Genomic DNA, 22,159 nt, shown 5'->3' with positions numbered 1-22,159 from the left:
ATGAAGAGGAACTAAAGAGTCTCTTGATGAAGGTGAAAGAGGAGAGTGAAAAAGGTGTTTAAAACTGTTTAAAACAGCTGTTAAAAAGCTATTTAAAAATGTTTAAAACTCAACATTCAAAAAACGAAGATCATGGCATTAGGTCCCATCACTTATGGCAAAAATAGGTGGGGAAACAATGGAAACAGTGACAGACTTTTTATCTTGGGCTCCAAAATCACTGCAGATGGCATCAGGAACCATGAAATTAAAAGACCCTTGCTCCCTGGAAGAAAAGCTATGACCAACCTAGACAGCATATTCAAAAGCAGAGACATTACTTTACCAACAAAGGTCCATCTAGTCAAAGCTATGGTTTATCCAGTGGTCATGTATGGATGTGAGAGTTGGACCATAAAGACTGAGTGCTGGAGAATTGATGCTCTGAACTGTGGTGCTGGAGAAGACTCTTGAGAGTCCCTTGGACTGCAAGGAGATGAAACTAGTTGATCCTAAAGGAAATCAAACTAGTTGATCCTAAAGGAAATTAGTCCTGAATATTCATTGAAAGGACTGATGCTAAAGCTGAAGCTCCAATATTTTGGCCACCTGATGTGAAGATCCGACTCATTGGAAAGGATCCTGATGCTGGAAAAGATTGAGGGCAAGAGGAGAAGAGAACAACAGAGGATGAGATGGTTGGATGGCATCATCAACTCAATGGAAATGAGTTTGAGCGAACTCTGGGAGATAGTGAAGGACAAGGAAGCCTGGTGTGCTGCAGTTCATGGAGTCACAAAGAGTCAGACTCAACTTAGTGACTGAACAATAACAATTATAATGGAATCTTTATCGACCTGCAGAAATTGTAAATCTAGGTTTGGCATCTCTGTTGGTAAAAGGCACGCCTTCTCCATCCACATAATCACTGATGCATAACTTTACATGTGGAGGCAGTAAGTACCCTTCCGTAGTGCATGCTACATCACTGAGCCTGAATGATTTCTCTTTTCTTCAAGCTCATGACACCATGAGAACATCCACCCTGTACTGATACAGCTCGAAACTAGTCTATGTCCTCCAGTGTTATTCTTGTACTAATTTCGGTTTCCTTAGGACCTAGAACAAATAATTCTACACCACAAATTCAATTCACATGATCGTTATTTCCTTTAATTGAGTGCTGAAAACAAATTACCTTTTATTTTTTCCATAGATTTGCACTAGTCCTGTCAATCTCACCTTTCCTTGTTAATTCAATTATCCCATAAATAATTTATATTAAACTATAAATCTCACTTCTTCACTTGCTCTCATAATTTAAGATAATGTAAAATCATATCCTGAATATTCAGGTTACATACACAATACTATGCACCCCATACTTTGTGAGTAACAGAAGGAATTTTCAATAGTATTTGTAATGTGATGACTTAGGCATTAAATTTATAAATAGCTCACCATATATAGAAGCTATGGAAATACTCTTCTGTTGTGTGGTTTCAAGATCAAAACAAAAACAAAAACAAGTTCTTAGTTGGGGAAATGGATGGTCACATTGCTAGCAGAGATTTTAAATAATTTATGAATTGTTTTTAATTAACTTTTATACTGAGAGATAATGCCTATGTCAAGTTCAAATCATTCAACTATACAAGGAAATGGATATCAATTCTTTTGAGACTTTCATATTGAGTCTAAGATGATTTGGCAAGCTAAATTTGTTAATTTCCTGCAAAAGATGCTGATCTCTTCAAAACTTGATTGGATAGTGTTTCATAGATAGCAGAACTTACAGAATCTTTTTTTCATCACAAATGAGTATTTTTATCTAAATGTCACATTTTCCTAGGAAGAAAATGTTCATTTTCAGAGTAATCTCCAATCTAAAGTTCTGAACCACTGCAGCAAAATTATCAATTTTGTTTTATATATTTTCTTGATTATGCATTTCTACAGACTGAGTATTAGCATACGAAATACTCAGTAATATGAAGTTCTAATCAGCTTATATTCAACTAAAAATTTTCATGAAAACATAAGTGGAATTTTAGATTCATGTTACACCTTTCTTTAAGGTCTAAAATGACTATGTAAATACTTTCAACTGTAATTTTTTAAAAAGACACCAAGCTATTATTTTCTTCCATTCAGAAGGCTGTCTTTTCACCTTGCTTATATGAAGCAACTGACAAACAACTAATCTCAAAAATATACAAGCAACTTATGCAGCTCAAGTCCAGAAAAATAAACGACCCAATCAAAAAATGGGCCAAAGAACTAAATAGACATTTCTCCAAAGAAGACATACGGATGGCTAACAAACACATGAAAAGATGCTCAACATCACTCATTATTAGAGAAATGCAAATCAAGACCACAGTGAGGTACCACGTCACACCAGTCAGAATGGCTGTGATCCAAAAGTTTACAAGCAATAAATGCTGGAGAGGGTGTGGAGAAAAGGGAACCTTCTTACACTGTTGGAGGGAATGCAAACTAGTACAGCCACTATGGAGAACAGTGTGGAGATTCCTTAAAAAATTGCAAATAGAACCAGAAATCCCACTGCTGGGCATACACACCGAGGAAACCAGAATTGAAAGAGACACATGTACCCCAATGTTCATCGCAGCACTGTTTATAATAGCCAGGACATGGAAGCAACCTAGATGTCCATCAGCAGATGAATGGATAAGAAAGCTGTGGTACATATACACAATGGAGTATTACTCAGCCATTAAAAAGAATATATTTGAATCAGTTCTAATGAGATGGATGAAACTGGAGCCGATTATACAGAGTGAAGTAAGCCAGAAAGAAAAACACCAATACAGTATACTAACGCCTATATATGGAATTTAGAAAGATGGTAATGATGACCCTGTGTGCGAGACAGCAAAAGAGACACAGATGTGTAGAGTGGACTTTTGGACTCTGAGGGAGAGGGAGAGGGTGGGATGATTTGGGAAAATGGCATTGAAACATGTATACTATCATGTAAGAAATGAATCGCCAGTCTATGTTCAGTGCAGGATACAGGATGCTTGGGGCTGGTACACAGGGATGATCCAGAGAGATGATATGGGGTGGGAGGTGGGAGGGGGGTTCATGTTTGGGAACTCATGTACACCCGTGGTGGATTCATGTCAATGTATGGCAAAACCAATACAGTATTGTAAAGTAAAATAAAGTAAAAATAAAAATTAAAAAAATAAAATAAAAAAGTAAAAAAAAAAAAAAGACACCAAGCTACACAACATTATATCTTCCATTTTTCTCTGATATATTCACCAATGACATACTCTGTCTCAAAAACCTGGCAGTAAATAAAACATGCATTCTCTTTTTGTACTAGTACTATCATTAATACTTATGTAACTCTAAATCAAAAGGAAAATATAAACACATTTACACCATGCATAAAAATGTGGTTTGATCTTAAATCTTATAGACAAAGTCTAGAGAAGCTGAAAGAATATTTTTTTCTAAGCTCACACACCATTTTTCCTAAAATAATTGTCATTAATGACAATCTGTTAGATACTTCATCTAATTGAGAAATACCAACAAAGAAAAAAGCATTTATTCTTTAGTGTATTGTCAAAGTTTCATAGATGCAAATGCCACAGTATGCTCCAACCACCAGTTGATAGTTATTAAAAATCTAAGGTTCAAGAGGGAGGGGACATATGTATACTTATGTTATGACTGATACATGTTGATGTATGGCAGAAACAAACAATATTGTAAAGCAATCATCCTTTAATTAAAAATATATAAATTTTAAAAATTTTGAGGATAAAAGCCTTAAAAAATTATGATATTGTAAGAATAATAAATAAATAATAACATTGTAGGGAGCTTCATTCCATTAAATACACAATAACTTTTACTAGCAGACAAATTATGTTGCCTCCTGGTTTGATCAAGTGATTAACCATTAGGAAAACTGTCTATTATGTTTAAAAAAACTGAGAAGATCACTTATCATTCTGCACAATGGGAAACAAAAATACAAACAATTCAAAAACATGTTATGATCTAGACAAATTAACATTTACAAATGAAAGTTCTATAGGTAAATTTTGAGAAGAACTGATTCACAAAACAAGGTTGAGTAAATATGCATATCTGTTTAACACAACACATAATCAGAGCAAGGAACATTTGGTAAGTCAGCCTTAAAAATTAGCATCAGCATTGTCTAAGCAGAAAGTTAAGAGTAAGCTGCTAAAATATGCTTTTTGTTTTTTTAAAGTTTTAGTCAACATACTTGCTTTAATGTGTTTTTCAGTTGGAGCTGTTAAGGGAAAAAAGAAAAAAAAGGTCTAAATCAGTTATAAGTATCCTTGGGTCTCTCTAAAATAGTTTTACAGCTATTTTCATTTTTAAAAAGACTATATTATAGACTTATAAACTAAAGAAAAAAGTATATTTGAGAAAAAGAACATACAATGTTGTGCTATTTTCTTTTATAAATTTTAAATATATTAGGGCTTCCTTGATAGCTCACTCGGTAAAGAATTGGCCTGCAATGCAGGAGACCCCAGTTCGATTCCTGGGTCTGTAAGATCTGCTGGAGAAGGGATAGGCTACCCACTCTGGTATTCTAGGGCTTCCCTTGTGGTTCAGCTGGTAAATCTGCCTGCAATGAGGGAGACCTGGGTTCAATCTCTGGGTTGGGAAGGCAATGCACTCCAGTATTCTGTCCTGGAGAATTCCATGGACTGTATAGTCCATGGGGTCGTAAAGAGTGGGACAGGACTGAGCAACTTTCACTTTTACTTTCATGAACCACAGATTTCTGATATTCATATATCTTCTCCCAACACAGAATGCTCATTCATGACTCATTCATTTTGTTTTCCATTTTAAATTATATAAGAATCTGATTGATTTTATATATAAGCCAATGCAGTTTCCTTAAAGTCTACAAAATGGAATGAAAAGAAGAAAGTGAGTCAATAAATTACCCAATAGTTGCAAGAAAAAGATTTCAAGAAATTTAAATTACTACATTTTGTCAAATATTGGATAGTAATGTTTAGCTATTAAAACTCTTAAAACTGATTATACCCATCATCATTCTTCATGTCTCTGTATGTTTATATTTCTCTGATGTATGCTCTAATTCAACTTTCTGCATACATACACAAGTGAGAATATATGTTATGGCCAAATGGTGGGAACATTACCCTGGAATACCTAATGTGGTGAAAGTGAGATTATTACATATTATAAATTATTTGAGTTATTCATGTTTATGTTTTTTCAAAAATATGTTATCATATTTGATATTTTTTTTTCATCCAATCAAACATTATCAAGTGCCCAAAATGTTCCTGACATTATAATAGGCACTGTGGGGATAAAGATATAAAAAACGATCCTCATCTTATAATTTCTATTTAAACTGGGAAATAGAAAAGGTAATATGATCATAAAAGTATGTTAAGTGTTTTTATATGGAAAATAAAATGATGCCATGGGACCTAGTTGGAGAATCTAATGAACCTAAATGATTTGGGTTTGCTGAGGACGTTTTACAAACCTGAACGAAGAATAAGAAATGTGGTTTTGAATCTGACTTGCTGTGGTTTGTGATAGGATTAGAAGTAATTTAGCTAGATTAGCTCGGTTATTTACATAATATTGCAATTTTTATTTTGTGCATGTGTGCTAAGTCACTTCATTCGGGTCCAACTCGGCAACCCTATGGGCTGCAGCTAGCTAGGCTCCTCTGTCCATAGAATTTTCCAGGTAAGAATACTGGAGTGGGTTGTTGTACCTTCCTCCAAGGTTTTTCCCCAGCCCAAGGACCAAACCTGAGTCTCTTACATCTCCTGCACTGGCAGGCAGGTTCTTTACCACTAGTGCCACCTGGGAAACCCAATTTTTATTTTAATGTATCGCTAATGTAAATGCTATTTCCACTTAAATATATTATGATGGGAGGAGTGACTAATGGACATTATATGAGGCTATGACTGACTACCTACACACATACACACACAGATCATTAAAGTTCCTTGATCAGGAAATACATTTATTTTCATTTGAAACAACAGGGCAAGTTAAGTGCCTGGAAACTTTAAGAACATAGTTTGATATCTACAGGTACTGAATTCTTAGCTTTTGTTTGTTTGTATGTGTGTTTTTCTGCTTGTCTGATTCTCAATTTGTTTTTTTCCCCCATTCAAATGTAAATAGATTGAAGACATAATCTACTTCTCTCACCGAAACTCCCCTGAGTACTCAAGATGTGTCAATAAAGAACATTTTGAATAGATAGAGAATATTTGCGAGAATTAAATATTTCATATATAAAAACAAAGCAATATCAGACGCATTTACAGGAAGGGTTTTGCTTTTATTTTTGTTTTTTTACACTAGACTGTAACAGGGCTTCTCACACACTGCATTGACAAATCCACTGGGGATGTTAGGAAGTTGCAGATTCTGATTCAGTGCGTCTGGCATGGGACCAGAGATTCTGCCTCTCTAACAATCTCTCAGGAGACCCTTACAATGGCTGGTTCACAGAATACACATTGAGTAGCAAGAATGTAACATATTACTTGGCTTCCATCTTCTTACATGGCCTTGACATTAACTCTATGTCCAGAGCTTGGAAAAATGACATCTCATAAGATGGAAGGATTTCCTGCCCTTTCCCCCATCTTGGTCCTTACCCCGTCTGAGGCTGCAGCATTAATAAATCCTGGACATCAGATAGAAAGACCCTGCAGTCCCAGTTTGACTCACCTGACTGTTCCTTCTTTGGTGACTTTGCTGAATCAAACAAGAAAAGAAAAACAAAATTAACATTCCATGCTATTTGATGGCATTTCAGTATTAAATTTCAAATTAATATCTCAAAATTAAGAGGATGGAGGAATTTAAAAACATTTACCTGGTTCCATGTGTTTTTCTTTCTTTTCCTGTTCTGAAATATATTATTTTTGTTATTATTATTATTATTCCAATTTTATTTTCCAACTTAATTGTTCTAACACAAAGAAACATACATGTAGTAGTATAGTATTGCACCAATAATAGCTGCCAGCAATCAAGATATTCTGAATATGAGAGGAATTAAAATTTTTCATGGATAAGAATCTAGAAAGATATCATAAGGTCTTCAAAGGATGGAAAAAGTTTAAATTTTCTTACTGACTAGATCAATATGAAATAAATTTGGGATTAAAAAGTAAGCAATAAGGATAATTATTGCAGTTGCTTTAAAATAATCCTCAGATAAGGATGAACAGATTTCTTCTGAACTTTTTATTATAAGGTGAAATTTTCTTGTATTGAAAAGATATTTGTTTAGCTAAGACAAAGGCTTTGCTGAGGCAGATTTAAGACACTAAAAATAGACTAAGAATTTTCAGGAATAAGCACAACACACTTCCCTTGATTTTAGGACAAATGCTTCTTACAGAGCCTTTTTCAGACAGTGTTTCTTTTTAAGAACCCACTTTTGCCAGTATCATATGAGACAAAGCATTATTCTGGCCTCAAGATTAAGCTGACATTCATATTAAAATAAGCACTAATTTTGTATGAAGTGCAGGTACTAATTTTATATGAAGTGCTATTATCTACATTTCTCTTCTTACTTATTTTGCCTTGACGAGCTTGTCAAGTTAATTTAAATGATTGTCAAATGCTTTAACATAGACACATTAATATCTGATTTTTTAAAGAAAAACTGAGATTTCTTTAAGTTTTACTTGGTGCATATATTTTTGAGACTAGAAGATGTTTATGCCGAAAGAGTTCTTAGAACTTTATTTTAGAAACATAGAGTGTCATCGAACCTCCTAAGGCCATCCCATTAGTCTCTCAGGTATACAGTTTTGTTTACCAGGCTTGTAGTTGTGAGGGTATAATGATTGATTTAGCCACTCCCAAGAGAGCAGGCAGACAGCAAAACAAATAAAACGGACAGCTTGACCAAGTGTTACAAGTCAAAGGGAAGAAGCACAGGTGACTTCGTTAAAATTAACAACACCATTAAGAACATTAAAAAAATTGTCTGGAAAACATGGAGTCATTAAATGCATTGCTTAACTTAATGCTGAGCTGAATGTCAATGTATGGCAAGACCAATACAGTATTGTAAAGTAAAAGTAAAATAAAATAAAATAAAATAATTTGCATTTTTCTAAAAAAAAAGAAATTTCTAAAGTGACAATCAAAAAATACTGGAAGTAGATTTGGGTATGCATAAAAATCGATTACAAGCTTATCTGTGAGATTTCAAAGTTAAAATAAGGGTCTTCCAATCATATCAGAATACTCTGTAAGCAGAAAAACTATAGTGTTAATTTGGGATGATATGCAAGAAAAGGCTGTCGAACATTTATTATATGGGATAATTCAAGATGTAATTATTGAATTGTCTTAATAAATACAAATTAAATTACCCTTATATCTACAGAGACTGTGAAATCATATTTACAATTGAATTTAAAATTTTTTTTACTTTTTATTTTGAAAACAATATAGATCATTAGAATTGACAAAACAATACACAGGAAGGTCCCATGTATACTTCCCCCATTTCCTCTAACATGATTGGTATTAAACTGAAAAACAAAACAAATAAATAACTAACAAGTTGTGGTTATAGCAAAATAAGAATATAGGATTGGAGAAGTATAACTGAATAAAGTAATCTTGAAGTAAAAAAATAAGTTACCAAATCCAGTAAATTCAACGATATGACAATAAGAACAACAAAAGCAGGTCCAGATGATAAACTAGAGCAAACAAATTATTTAGAGGAAAACTCTTTTTTCCTGTCCTTATTACTGTCCAAGTCACAACCCACAGAACTTCCCAAGGAGGAAGACAGTTGGGATGCTAAACAAATGTCTGGGAAGCCATGTTTATTTATCAAATGTGTCAATACTGTGATGATTATCAAGGAGTTGCAGTGTCTGTGGGAACTTTTAAATCGTATAGATTGTAATCAAGTGAGTTCCTCAAGGTTACATAAATATGTTACTTAATACCATTTTTCAAATCTCCAGTTGGCCTCCATTTCCCTGCTGGTGAAGTGGTATATAGAGTGTTTTCTATATCAGTGTGCCACTGCCCATCAGATGCTGTGCCCACACAGAAATCAAGGACTGAAGGATCACAAACTCCTCTGTAGATAGACTGCTCCCCCTGGCTGAGCTGTGGTACAATTTCATGATTCTCTTCACAGGACTTTCTAGAGCACTTTTATGATATGAGGAGTCTCAATGCTCTACGTTTTGCCAGACCAAAGTGCATATAAATCTTTTTTTTTAATTGGTATATATTTTAAAACATGTTTTTAATTTCTCCTAGAATTTTTAAGTGCTACATACCGGGAAATTGATGGCTTTTAACGGCTAATTGAACAGGGTTAAATTGCTAATTTTTATTTCTGTTTGCTCAACATATCCCATATCTTTAGAGAAGAGTATACATTTGCAAAAGACACACCTCAAAGTATCAAGCTTTACTGAAGTGTCAGCAAGCAAGCTTTAATAATATGTATTAAAGCAACACGGTGCTGCCTAAGTTATGCATCCCAAACAAAGCAATTTCACAGAGCTCATAGTGCTTGTACGGAAAAAGAATCATTTTATGGACAAAATGTCACATACCATGTGAACATACCAAAATATTTATGGATTACAAGAAGAAAGAAAGCAGAAAAGAGACTGTAAATCTAGCCTGAAAAAGAATTTTTCTTCCATTTCCTAACTACAGAACTAACCAGATTACAAAGACTACATTTACACTAACATAATATAATGCACTTTCGGTTAATGGAACAAAGTTATGTTTTTTGGTGATGACTGCGGATATTATTAGATGATTGCATGAATTTGAACAGGACTCAAAGAAATTAGAGTGCCATGCTTTTCAGTTCACTCTGACCATCCCCTTCCCAGGTTGTATATTCTTTCATTCTGACAAAAATAGAGTTCCCATGCATAAAACATAGAAAAGGAAGATTCAAAACCACAAGTTTAAGTATAGCAGCAAGCCAACAGTTGTAGCAAATAGAAAAAAATATATACTTTGCATGCATTTCCTTACTTTTTCCCTTGGCTAGTTCTGTTGAAAAAAATATAAATAGAAAACCATTGCTCATGAAATTGTCAAAGATAAAATATACTCCCCCAACACACTGATTTGATTTTAATTTTTAAAATCCCTCCCCCCATTATCTTCCCTTACATTTCACAGTAAGTGTTGACCTGAGGTATTGCTGACTATTATAGGTGTTTCCATAAGTTGACTGTAAAGCATTATTTGACAGTGGATCTAAGATGATACTGTTTAATCATTTAAAATAATTATATACTGTAGTCTTTTTAAATACATGTGAACATATAAACACTCTGTACACATAAACACATACAAACCAATACAGAAGACATAGGTATATTTGCCACATAGTTTATGATTATTCAGTTTCATTAATCCTGGTATATCCAAGATTAATTAAATTTATGCTTTCTAGCAAAATAAATGCTTGATACTGAACACTGGTCAATGTCTTGTCCAGAAAACATTTCTTTGAAAATAATTAATATGAAAAGTAAACATACGCAATATTTATTTATATTACTGCCAAATAGTTTTCATAGAATTATTGTCAGTAAAGACTTAACTCTTTCTCTTTCTTTCTCAATATTTCTCTCTCTTTTTAATCCCATATATATTTTTTTCCTTCATGGGAATCCTTTAAAAAGGAATTCTGCTTGGGGTTCATTAAACATAAGACACAAAAAGAAAATATTTCCAATACCTTCTGTAGGTATTTTTGTTTTCCTGGAATCTGAAAACAAATATAAATTATTGATAAAGAAGATAAGAAAAATCAACAATTGACAAGTACAAATCAAAATGTTCATACACTTTGCCATCATTTTCAATTAAATGGATTGATTGCATGATATATTTCTAGAACATGGGTTTAAAGAGAAATTATTGTGTTTTGGAGAGAAGGGTTATTAGGTTAAGGTAGGAAGTGAGAAACTAGAAAGTTTAGATGTATAAAATAGAGAAAAATAAGAAGGAAGATATTCATACCTAATTTGCAAAGAAAGTACATTGTATCTATCAAAGCTAATGACCTTTTAGTAAACAGTCAAATTGAGTAGATATACTATTTCAGTAGAGATGGTTTGGAATCCCTGAATTTAGTTGGCAATTTCTTCATTTGTTTGTGACATTGTATAGGAGACAGGGATCAAGACCATCCCCATGGAAAAGAAATGCAAAAAAGCAAAATGGCTGTCTGAGGAGGCCTTACAAATAGCTGTGAAAAGAAGAGAAGTGAAAAGTAAAGCAGAAAAGGAAAGATAAAAGCATCTGAATGCAGAGTTCCAAAGAATAGCAAGAGATAAGAAAGCCTTCTTCAGCGATCAGTGCAAAGAACTAGAGGAAAACAACAGAATGGGAAAGACGAGAGATCTCTTCAAGAAAACTAGAGATACCAAGGGAATATTTCATGCAAAGATGGGCTTGATAAAGGACAGAAATGGTAAGGACCTAACAGAAGCATAAGATATTAAGAAGAGGTGGCAAGAATACACAAAACTGTACAAAAAAGATCTTCACGACCAAGATAGTCACGATGGTGTGATCACTCACCTAGAACCAGACATCCTGGAATGTGAAGTCAAGTGGGCTAATGGAGGTGATGGAATTCCAGTTGAGCTATTTCAAATCTTGAAAGATGATGCTGTGAAAGTGCTGCACTCAATATGCCAGCAAATTTGGAAAACTCAGCAGTGGCCACAGGACTGGAAAAGGTCAGTTTTCATTCCAATCCCAAAGAAAGGCAATACCACAGAATGCTCAAACTACTGCATAATTGCACTCATCTAATGCTCAAAATTCTCCAAGCCAGGCTTCAGCAATATGTGAACCGTGAACTCCCTGATGTTCAAGCTGCTTTTAGAAAAGGCAGAGGAACCAGAGATCAAATTGCCAACATCTGCTGGATCATGGAAAAAGCAAGAGAGTTCCAGAAAAACCTCTATTTCTGCTTTATTGACTGTGCCAAAGCCTTTGACCAAGTGGATCACAATAAACTGTGGAAAATTCTGAAAGAGATGGGAATACCAGACACCTTGACCTGCCTCTTGAGAGATCTGTATGCAGGTCAGGAAGCAACAGTTAGAACTGGACGTGGAACAACAGACTGGTTCCAAATAGGAAAAGGAGTACGTCAAGGCTGTATATTGTCACCCTGCTTATTTAACTTCTATGCAGAGTACATCATGAGAAACCCTGGACTGGAAGAAACACAAACTGGAATCAAGATTGCTGGGAGAAATATCAATAACCTCAGATATGCAGATGACACCACCCTTATGGCAGAAAGTGAAGAGGAGCTAAAAAGCCTCTTGATGAAAGTGAAAGAGGAGAGTGAAAAAGTTGGCTTAAAGCTCAACATTCAGAAAACGAAGATCATGGCATCCGGTCCCATAACTTCATGGGAAATAGATGGGGAAACAGTGGAAACAGTGTCAGACTTTATTTTGGGGGCTCCAAAATCACTGCAGATGATGATTGCAGCCATGAAATTAAAAGACACTTACTCCTTGGAAGAACAGTTATGACCAACCTAGATAGCATATTCAAAAGCAGAGACATTACTTTGCCAACAAAGGTGCGTCTGGTTAAGGCTATGGTTTTTCCAGTAGTCATGTATGGATGTGAGAGTTGGACTGTGAAGAAAGCTGAGTGCCAAAGAATTGGTGCTTTTGAACTGTGGTGTTAGAGAAGACTCTTGAGAGTCCCATGGACTGCAAGATATTTAACCATTCTATTCGAAAGGAGACCAGTCCTGGGATTTCTTTGGAAGGACTGATGCTGAAGCTGAAACTCCAGTACTTTGGCCACCTCATGTGAAGAGTTGACTCATTGGAAAAGACTCTGATGCTGGGAGGGATTGGGGGCAGGAGGAAAAGGGGATGACAGAGGATGAGATGGCTGGATGGCATCACCGACTCAATGGACGTGCGTTTGAGTGAATTCCCTGAATTGGTGATGGACAGGGAGGCCTGGTGTGCTGCAATCATGGGGTCGCCAAGAGTCGGACATGACTGAGCAACTGAACTGAACTGATAGCAATCCAGGTGAAATGCACAGTACTCTCCTTCAATTGATATATCTCCAATACAAACATGAAATGACTCCTATTATAATGAAAAGAAACAGATGATGGCTCATGGGTTACTGATGAACACAAAATCTACTTAGTAATTGCTATGTAGTAATGTGCATTCAGTGATCCAAAGTCATCTCTTTAATTTTTAGTCTTTTGGGTATTCAGCCTATATCTGAGAAATTTACTATTTCCAGTATTTATATCATGAAACTATCTGTTCCTATCACTTGAAATTAAAAACAAGTTTTAAAAAACATGTTTATCTTAGGATTGTTGTTCAGTCGCTAAGTCATTTCCAACTATTGTGACACCATGGACTGTAGCCCATCAGGCTCCTCTGTCCATGGGGTTCTCCAGAAAAGAATACTGGGGTGGGTGGCCAATTCCTTCTCTATATTTTAGGATGGAGGCACATTTCTTTCCTTCTTTTTTGCGGGGGGGATAGAGGCACCTTAACTTAAATTTTTGTTTAGAATATTTTGTTCTATTTTCTTTCTTTTATCTCTTCTGTAACTTAGTTTTGGAATGTTCTGAATATTACTGAAAATAGAATAATAATAATGAACGATGAATTAGCACTTGCAAAAGATAGGTAAACTGTTCTCTGGCTGACAATTATTTTGCCTAGAACCTACAGCAACAGATATTCACTAACATTTTGGCGAGATAATGGATTTGTGTGCTTTTTGGTGACATAGACAGATTAGGATTATATTTACAAATGGACCGAAAATGTTTAAAGATGACAGTGAGTAGAAGACTGTTCACAAAAGGCAGTTAGATGGTCAACTGAATTATTTTATGAGAAAATGATAATCAGCAACAGAAATAGTGTGGTGAAAACAATAACCTAATTCCATAGAAATAGGAAGATGAAAACACATTTTAGGAGAGCAACTTGGGGAAAAAAATCTAGAAAGTGATTAAAATGAGCATGGTTTCTGAAGCAATAATTTCACTTATAGATTTCCAAGAAGAAAAATGCAAACCTATCTCATAGAAAGATGCTTTGTTTCTGACATTGTTTTATACCTCTAAATAATGGGAATATTAATCAGTACCCTCCATGCTGCTGCTGCTGCTGCTGCTGCTGCTAAGTTGCTTCAGTCGTGTCTGACTCTGTGCGACCCCATAGACGGCAGCCCACCAGGCTCTCCCATCCCTGGGATTCTCCAGGCAAGAACACTGGAGTGGGTTGCCATTTCCTTCTCCAGTGCATGAAAGTGAAAAGTGAAAGTGAAGTCACTCAGTCGTGTCCGACTCTTAGCAACCCCATGGACTGCAGCCTAGCAGGCTTCTCAGTCCATGGGATTTTCCAGGCAAGAGTACTGGAGTGGGGTGCCATTGCCTTCTCCGAGTACCCTCCACAGAGTAGGAGAATGGTTCAGGGGATTTATAGCATATACACGTAATTGAAAACTACAGTCATTAAAATGATGTTTTGCAACTTCTTTCTGAATTTCTATTTTTCTGTAAGAGGGTTATATTTCATGTATAAGAGAAAAAAAAAACCTTATTTTTAAGCAATATATCCTTGAAACTATACACTTATTTATTGAGTAAGTATTTATTAAACACCACTGTGCTTAGCATCATTAGTAAAAAGAACTTTTGACTAAATTTTTCTTAATACCTGCCACCTCACCCTCAAAAAACAACTTTTTCCTTGCTACTCAGTTTCTCACCAGGAAGTTAATGAAGTGGGTGAAATCTGTGATCTAAAACAAATGTGCCCTGCAAGCAATTTCTCCTTCATTTCCTTCGTGAGTAAACACCCTAATTAGGTAAGCAGGTAAGTCAAATACTAGAAAAATATTACATAAATGACTCCATACAAGAATGCAATAAATGCCATTTGTCATTTACTTGTATATTTAGCTATAATGTCACTTCTATTTGGAGGCATATATTTTCATATTACATGGGCTGAAAGTGTGAAGTGAGCAGTTCAATGGCCCACACAAGTTATTAATTAGTTTGGCCGTAGTATACTGGGATAGGATTTATCCCTGAGAGGTCCTGTGATTCTCATTGAGCCATCTTTTGAGCCCAGAGTACAGCCTAATGCAAACCACAGAAAGATTATGGTGAGCACATGTCATTCAGAACTGCTGATGAAGCTGGGGAAGAAAGGTAGAACAGACAAAGGATAAAACGGGCTTATTAGAATTGGGTTATTTTCAGTCCCTTTGTTTTTAAACTAGATGCTGGCATGGGGCAGGGCTGAAAAGCTTAATACAATATGGGTAAGTCTAGAATTCCTGTTGTTTTTAATCTACTGTTCTTTTTTCTGGTAGTAAAAATAGATAAAATATTGTGTGTGCTAAGTCACTTCACTCGTGTCCAACTCTTTCAACCCTATGGGCTGTGAGGCCTGCCAGCCTCCTCTGTCCATGGACTTCTCCAGGTAAGAATACAGGAGTGAGATGCCATGCCCTCCTCCAGGGCATCTTCCCGACCCAGGAATCTAACCCACATGTCTTATGTCTTCTGCATTGGGAGGCGGGTTATTTACCACCAGTGTCACCTGGGAAGCCCCGATAAAATACTGTATTAGATATCAATTGTTCTGTAATAAAAGAAAGAAAAGGATATGAACTCCAGGGTCAGGTAATGTGTATCACTTGTTAAAACAGAGAAAATATTTCACAAAGTAGAAACGTAAAAAATAACGTCATGTTATTTTTGATCTAACTGGATCAGTCTAACTGATTGATCTAATCAAGTTGGTCTTTAAAAAACTCAATATATTTGCTGTGAGAACTGGGAGCTATAGGGAAATGTACTTAAAATGTCATCATAATTACAAGTCTTTTGGTTAGCAGTCAACAGAACAGCAGATTTATATAAGTAAATACCTGAGCAACCAAAAATACAATGCTTGAAACTGGAAGATCACATACTGACCCTGAAGAGCCATTAGTACCAGGCCTCAATACTCATGTTATTAAACTTCATTATGCTCTCTCAGCATCCTGCTGAGATGGCTTAAAATATTATAAAGACTTACTTGCTGAATATATCTCCCTATAGGCCATCTGCCCAATAATCTGAACAACAATCTTCTATTAAGAACATACAGGCCCATAGCAGCTGTGATTTAAAAGCAGTGATGTATTTGCAATCTGTTCATCACTCACTCAACTTTAGCCACGTATCAGGTATGCTCTATTATGTCCATAATGATGCTAGAGAATAGTGAAATACCAATTGGGATTGAAGGGAAAAATTAACTCTCTGATAGGCTAATAAACCACGTAATGAAGTATACCATTTGTGAGTGTGTATGTTTGGAACTTGCCAATTGACATCTTTATTCAATTACAATATCAGAGACTTTGCATTGTTTTTCAGCATGACTCCTCTTCTAACTTCAATGATGAAGTCCTAGAACTTAGGACTAATTCTCACATGCGTTCGACTCTATTAAGTCTTGCCCTAATTACAGTAAACAATAAATCTTATCTGGGTAGTTCTCAATGGAGTTGTATCCTTCAGAACATAACCTGTGTTGAAACAGGTTTTCCAGCCCCTAGAATTTCATCAATGAAGCTGATGTTAGATAAATGAGATCTATCTAGATCTGCTAGTGCAACTCAAGTAGCAGCTAGAGACAATATATGCTGAAGACAAAATTGTTAATGTGTGTGTGATCAGTCATGTCCAAATCTGTGATCACATCAGGCTCCTCTGTCCAGGGAATTTTCCTGGCAAGAATACTGGAGCAGGTTGCCATTTTCTACTCCAGGGGATCTGTCTGACCTGGGGATCAAACTCACATCTCAAGGTCAGTTTTCATTCCAAACCCAAAGAAAGGCAATGCCAAAGAATGCTCAGACTACTGCACAATTGCACTCATCTCACACGCTAGTAAAGTAATGCTCAAAATTCTCCAAGCCAGGCTTCAGCAATACATGAACCATGAACTCCCTGATGTTCAAGCTGGTTTTAGAAAAGGCAGAGGAACCAGAGATCAAATTGCCAACATCTGCTGGATCATGGAAAAAGCAAGAGAGTTCCAGAAAAACCTCTATTTCTGCTTTATTGACTGTGCCAAAACCTTTGACTATGTGGATCACAATCAACTGTGGAAAATTCTGAAAAAGATGGGAATACCAGACCACCTAACCTTCCTCTTGAGAAATCTGTATGCAGGTCAGGAAGCAACAGTTAGAACTGGACATGGAACAACAGACTGGTTCCATATAGGAAAAGGTGTACGTCAAGGCTGTATATTGTCACCCTGCTTATTTAACTTCTATGCAGAGTCCATCATGGGAAACGCTGGACTGGAAGAAACAAAAGCTGGAATCAAGATTGCTGGGAGAAATATCAATAGCCTCAGATATGCAGATGACACCACCCTTATGGCAGAAAGTGAAGAGGAACTAAAAAGCCTCTTGATGAAAGTGAAAGAGGAGAGTGAAAAAGTTGGCTTAAAGCTCAACATTCAGAAAACGAAGATTATGGCATCCGGTCCCATCACTTCATGGGAAATAGATGGGGAAACAGTGGAAACAGTGTCAGACTTTATTTTGAGGGGCTCCAAAATCACTGCAGATGGTGACTGCAGCCATGAAATTAAAAGACGCTTACTCCTTGGAAGAACAGTTATGACCAACCTAGATAGTATATTCAAAAGCAGAGACATTACTGTGCCAACTAAGGTCCGTCTAGTCAAGGCTATGGTTTTTCCAGTGGTCATGTATGGATGTGAGAGTTGGACTGTGAAGAAGGCTGAGCGCCGAAGAGTTGATGCTTTTGAACTGTGGTGTTGGAGAAGACTCTTGAGAGTCCCTTGGACTGCAAGGAGATCCAACCAGTCCATTCTGAAGGAGATCAACCCTGGGATTTCTTTGGAAGGAATGATGCTAAAGCTGAAACTCCCGTACTTTGGCCACCTCATGCAAAGAGTTGACTCATTGGAAAAGAGTCTGATGCTGGGAGGGATTGGGGGCAGGAGGAGAAGGGGACGACAGAGGATGAGATGGCTGGATGGCATCACGGACTCGATGGACGTGAGTCTGAGTGAACTCCAGGAGTTGGTGATGGACAGGGAGGCCTGGCGTGCTGCGATTCATGGGGTCGCAAGGAGTCAGACACGACTGAGTGACTGAACTGAACTAAACTGAACTTGTATTTCCTACATTGGCAGATGGATTCTTTACCACTGTACCATTTGGGAAGCCCCAAATTGTTAATAATTGACTAGTAAATTCCTAGACCTAAAATGCTCAGTGTCATATAACTCCAACATTCAAAAAGCTAAGATCATGGCATCTGGTCACATCACTTCATGCGCAATGGATGGGGAAACAATGGAAATAGTGACAGACTTTATTTTGGGGGGGGCTCCAAAATCACTGCAGATGGTGACTACAGCCATGAAATTAAAAGATGCTTGCTCTTTGGAAGAAAAGCTATGACAAACATAGACAGCATATTAAAAAGCAGAGGCATTACTTTGCCAAAAAGGTCCATATTTTCAAAGCTGTGGTTTTTCCAGTAGTCATGTATGGATATGAGAGTTGGACTGTAAGGAAAGCTGAGTGCCGAAGAATTGATGCTTTTGAACTGTGGTGTTGGAGAAGACTCTTGAGAGTCCCTTGGACTACAAGGAGATCCAACCAGTCCATCCTAAAGGAAATCAGTCCTGAATATTCATTGGAAGGACAGATGCTGAAGCTGAAACTCTAATACTTTGGCCACCTGATGCGAAGAATGGACTCATTGGAAACGACCCTGATGCTGGGAAAGACTGAAGGCAGGAGGAGAAGGGGACAACAGAGGATGAGATGGTTGGATGGCATCACTGACTCGATGGACATGAGTTTGAACAAGCTCCAAGAATTGGTGATGGACAGGGAAGCCTCGCGTGCTGCAGTCCATGGGGTTTCAAAGTGTTGGACAGGACTGAGTGACAACTAAAGATAATTCCCAATTGAAACAAAAAAAAAATCCTTCCTTGTCTGCATTGTGAAAATTTGAGTGCCTGCTCATATTTCTTGTGGCTATAATATTTATCTTAAGATTCCTAGATATTACTGATTCATTCACATAATAAATATCTGTTGAGCAATGTACAAACTAAGGAAATATGTTAGTCCCTGTAGGGGATAAAAGTGAATTAGAGATGGTCCCTTTAGTCAAAGTCTTAAAGTCAATTAGAATAGAATGAAAATGATGCAAAGAATATGAAGTATGACGAGCATAAGGTAAATAATAGTAAGGAGGTACACATAAACTCTGAAGGAAGACTATAAATGAAAGAGAAAGAATATTTCATGGGAGGATCAAACATTCCAGAGGAAAGAGAATTTATCTTGAGCCCTAGAAACACTGAGTATTCATAGAAGGAAAAGGCAAGGGCAAGATCTACTTCGATAATAGCAGGAACAATAGCAGCATATTGCATCTGTAAATTTGAAAGTGGTTTACTATAGATAAAATACACAATACTTAAAGGAAGAAAGTGGGTGAGAGTACAGGACATAGGCTCCACCATGGTGCCCTGGCAACTTTTGTTCTAGGTATACATGCCATTCAGGCAAAGGTTTGAACCACAGCTAATTAATTCTAAGTCTGGCAGGATGCCTTGTGTCCTTCTAAAATGTAAGAGGATGGATGAGCCTCTGAGGACTTGCTACGAGACCATTTTCCTTGTGCCTCTCTGTTCTACTGTCTGTCAAAAACTTACTATCTTTTTTTTTTTCTTGTATGATCTCTGTATACACACCACAACATTGATCATATAAATGATATATTTTCCAAAATGCACTGAAATATTTCCTGTGTATATGTATACTGATTTCTATGCCTTGATAATAAGTACAACTAATAATATGTATTAGTTGACTTTATTATGATACTACGTAATAGTAATAACCAACTAAAACAGTTTCTCCTTCTCAGATCTATTGACTCTTAGATTCTGGTTTAACAGAAGTAGAATGTGACCCCTAAGCTCTTAGCACTATGTAAAATTCTGATGATACTAAATTTAAAATATAACACTTTTCTTATTTTTCTCAGATCAGATGAACACTAATTAGAATATAACTGTCATTTTCAAAGTCAGAAGTGATTGCTTATCTCTACATGCAATTTTTCACTGAGAAAATAAGCCTCGATTAATGAACAGGGGTGCTATCTAGAAATCCCATCTAAGAGTAGTCAGGATGTGCATTAGAAACATCTCTAAATAGAATCACAGAGATTTAGAGGGCCTCAACAGTCTTCTCAGCTTGAATAAAGTTTAGACAGTGTCCTTCTTGACTACAGGCCCCTGACCTCCCTTTTATCAGAGCATTTACTTTAGAAAATTGTAAATTCTTTCTCTGTCCCTTTGAAACATAAATCTTTTACAACCAGAAATACCTTCTTCAAGATCTGTAAGATATCACTTTGAAATATAATCATCAAAGGGGATGCATAGTCCTCCATGCCAGTCTCTGAGGAAGGGTAGGAACCTAATTTCCCAGGCAACAGTTAGGAACCCTAGATGGCCTCATCACATTGACCAGCTCCTGGTGAAAGTTAAAGTTAAGAGTTCAGTTTCTTCTACTGTAAACACACTTGACCCCTTTGCAGCAGTCTTGAATAAAGTCTTCCTTGCCCATTTAAGTCCATCAGGTGCAGTTTCTCTTTGACAACGGAATAAATGATTCCATATCAGGACATCCTGACAAAGGGAGGTGGAGTGCAAGGGATGGATTATGACTTATTTGCAACTTAATAGAACAAAGCAACATCAGTCGCTTGTCAGTGTCACAGAAATAAGTAGTTGCTATGAGAAAATTGGTCTCTATTTTACATATTTTTGACATTTAATAAAATTTCTAATGAAATAGGCAGCCAAAGATTTTGAGAGATGGTGTTTCACCCCCTACATATTGAGAAAGATTAGATTAAAATTACTGTTAAAAAAGTGGTTCACCCTTAAGTGTGATGAGATGTAGAAAAAAACACAGTCACACAAAATATATGCACATAATAGATTCAAAGTAAATATACACAAGCTGGCAGTCAAACTTCCACTCTGACTTTTGGTAACTTGTTCACATAAAAAGCATAATGGAACTCTGCGTAAAACATACCTTCCTTCTTTTCCTCTTTTTTAGTAGGTGCTGAAATAGGGAAAGAAAATAGCATTAGAACATATTAAATAACTATTCTTCAGAAAACTGGGAACATGCGAATGTAGTGCATGTATTCATAAATTTAGTGGTTATCAATGAACAAACGAACCCATTCAAATTTGAAATAAGAAAATAAGTTGAAAATAAAATTCATATGAAGTTTTTTAATTCAGATATAGACACAGAACAAAAAGAGAATAAACATATGCTGTTACACAGACAAGTAGTTAAAATAATGTCTTTAGCATAATTCCATTTTAGATTTGAAATTGTTATATCTCAGCAAATCACAATCACTTCTAAAATAAAAGGACTAGGTCTATGCAAAAAATAATGGAATACATAAATTATCTGTGCCTAGTTACTGAAGAATTACATACCAGTTTATCACACATAGTATAACTGTATAAAATGTATCATTTCTGAAACAGTTAATAAAAATTCCACCCTCCTTTTAGCAAATGTACACCATCATTTACAAACAGAAAAGGCACAGCGCACTTTAATTACCTTTGAATCTTGACTTCCTCTGTGGTGGAATTTACCTAATCCTAGATCACAAGTCTAAACAGGATCCAAGTTATAGTTTATAAATGGAAGCATTTGAGGGAGGCATTCAGTCATCTGGGAGTTGTTCCAAGTGAGGTTGACCCTAGGTTCTGTGTAAAGTTCATTCTGGGGCCAAATCTATGATGCCTTAAGCCACATTAATTGAATCAGAGATTGTGCGCATCCCTTAAAGCAATTCCTTTTGAGTGGATTAGAATTTGGGGGACCACTTTCAACCAATATCCAGAACTATATTGGATCTATACTTTATGCTACAATTGCCAAAACACTTCCGTGTACATTCTCTCTTTGGCCG

At 36.2% G+C, this 22,159-nt stretch overlaps 1 protein-coding gene across 32 annotated transcripts in view; it reads right to left on the bottom strand.

Moving 5' to 3' along the window:
* TRDN (triadin) overlaps positions 1 to 22,159 on the bottom strand; it is a 405,761-nt gene that overhangs the window by 120,126 nt on the left and 263,476 nt on the right. For all 32 annotated transcript variants that reach the window (XM_052645523.1, XM_052645524.1, XM_052645525.1 and 29 more), the window contains 6 exons: positions 21,253 to 21,282; positions 10,784 to 10,813; positions 10,069 to 10,086; positions 6,896 to 6,928; positions 6,748 to 6,774; positions 4,256 to 4,282 (listed from right to left, as the gene is read on the bottom strand). In XM_052645523.1, the coding sequence (XP_052501483.1) occupies positions 4,256 to 4,282; positions 6,748 to 6,774; positions 6,896 to 6,928; positions 10,069 to 10,086; positions 10,784 to 10,813; positions 21,253 to 21,282 (165 nt within the window). The remainder of the gene's footprint in view (positions 1 to 4,255; positions 4,283 to 6,747; positions 6,775 to 6,895; positions 6,929 to 10,068; positions 10,087 to 10,783; positions 10,814 to 21,252; positions 21,283 to 22,159) is intronic.

This window comes from Budorcas taxicolor, chromosome 9 (genome assembly GCF_023091745.1).
Source record: "Budorcas taxicolor isolate Tak-1 chromosome 9, Takin1.1, whole genome shotgun sequence".
Taxonomy (NCBI): Eukaryota; Metazoa; Chordata; class Mammalia; order Artiodactyla; family Bovidae; genus Budorcas; species Budorcas taxicolor.
Note: the sequence above shows the minus strand (reverse complement) of the source record. Positions and strands in the feature narration are given on the sequence as shown.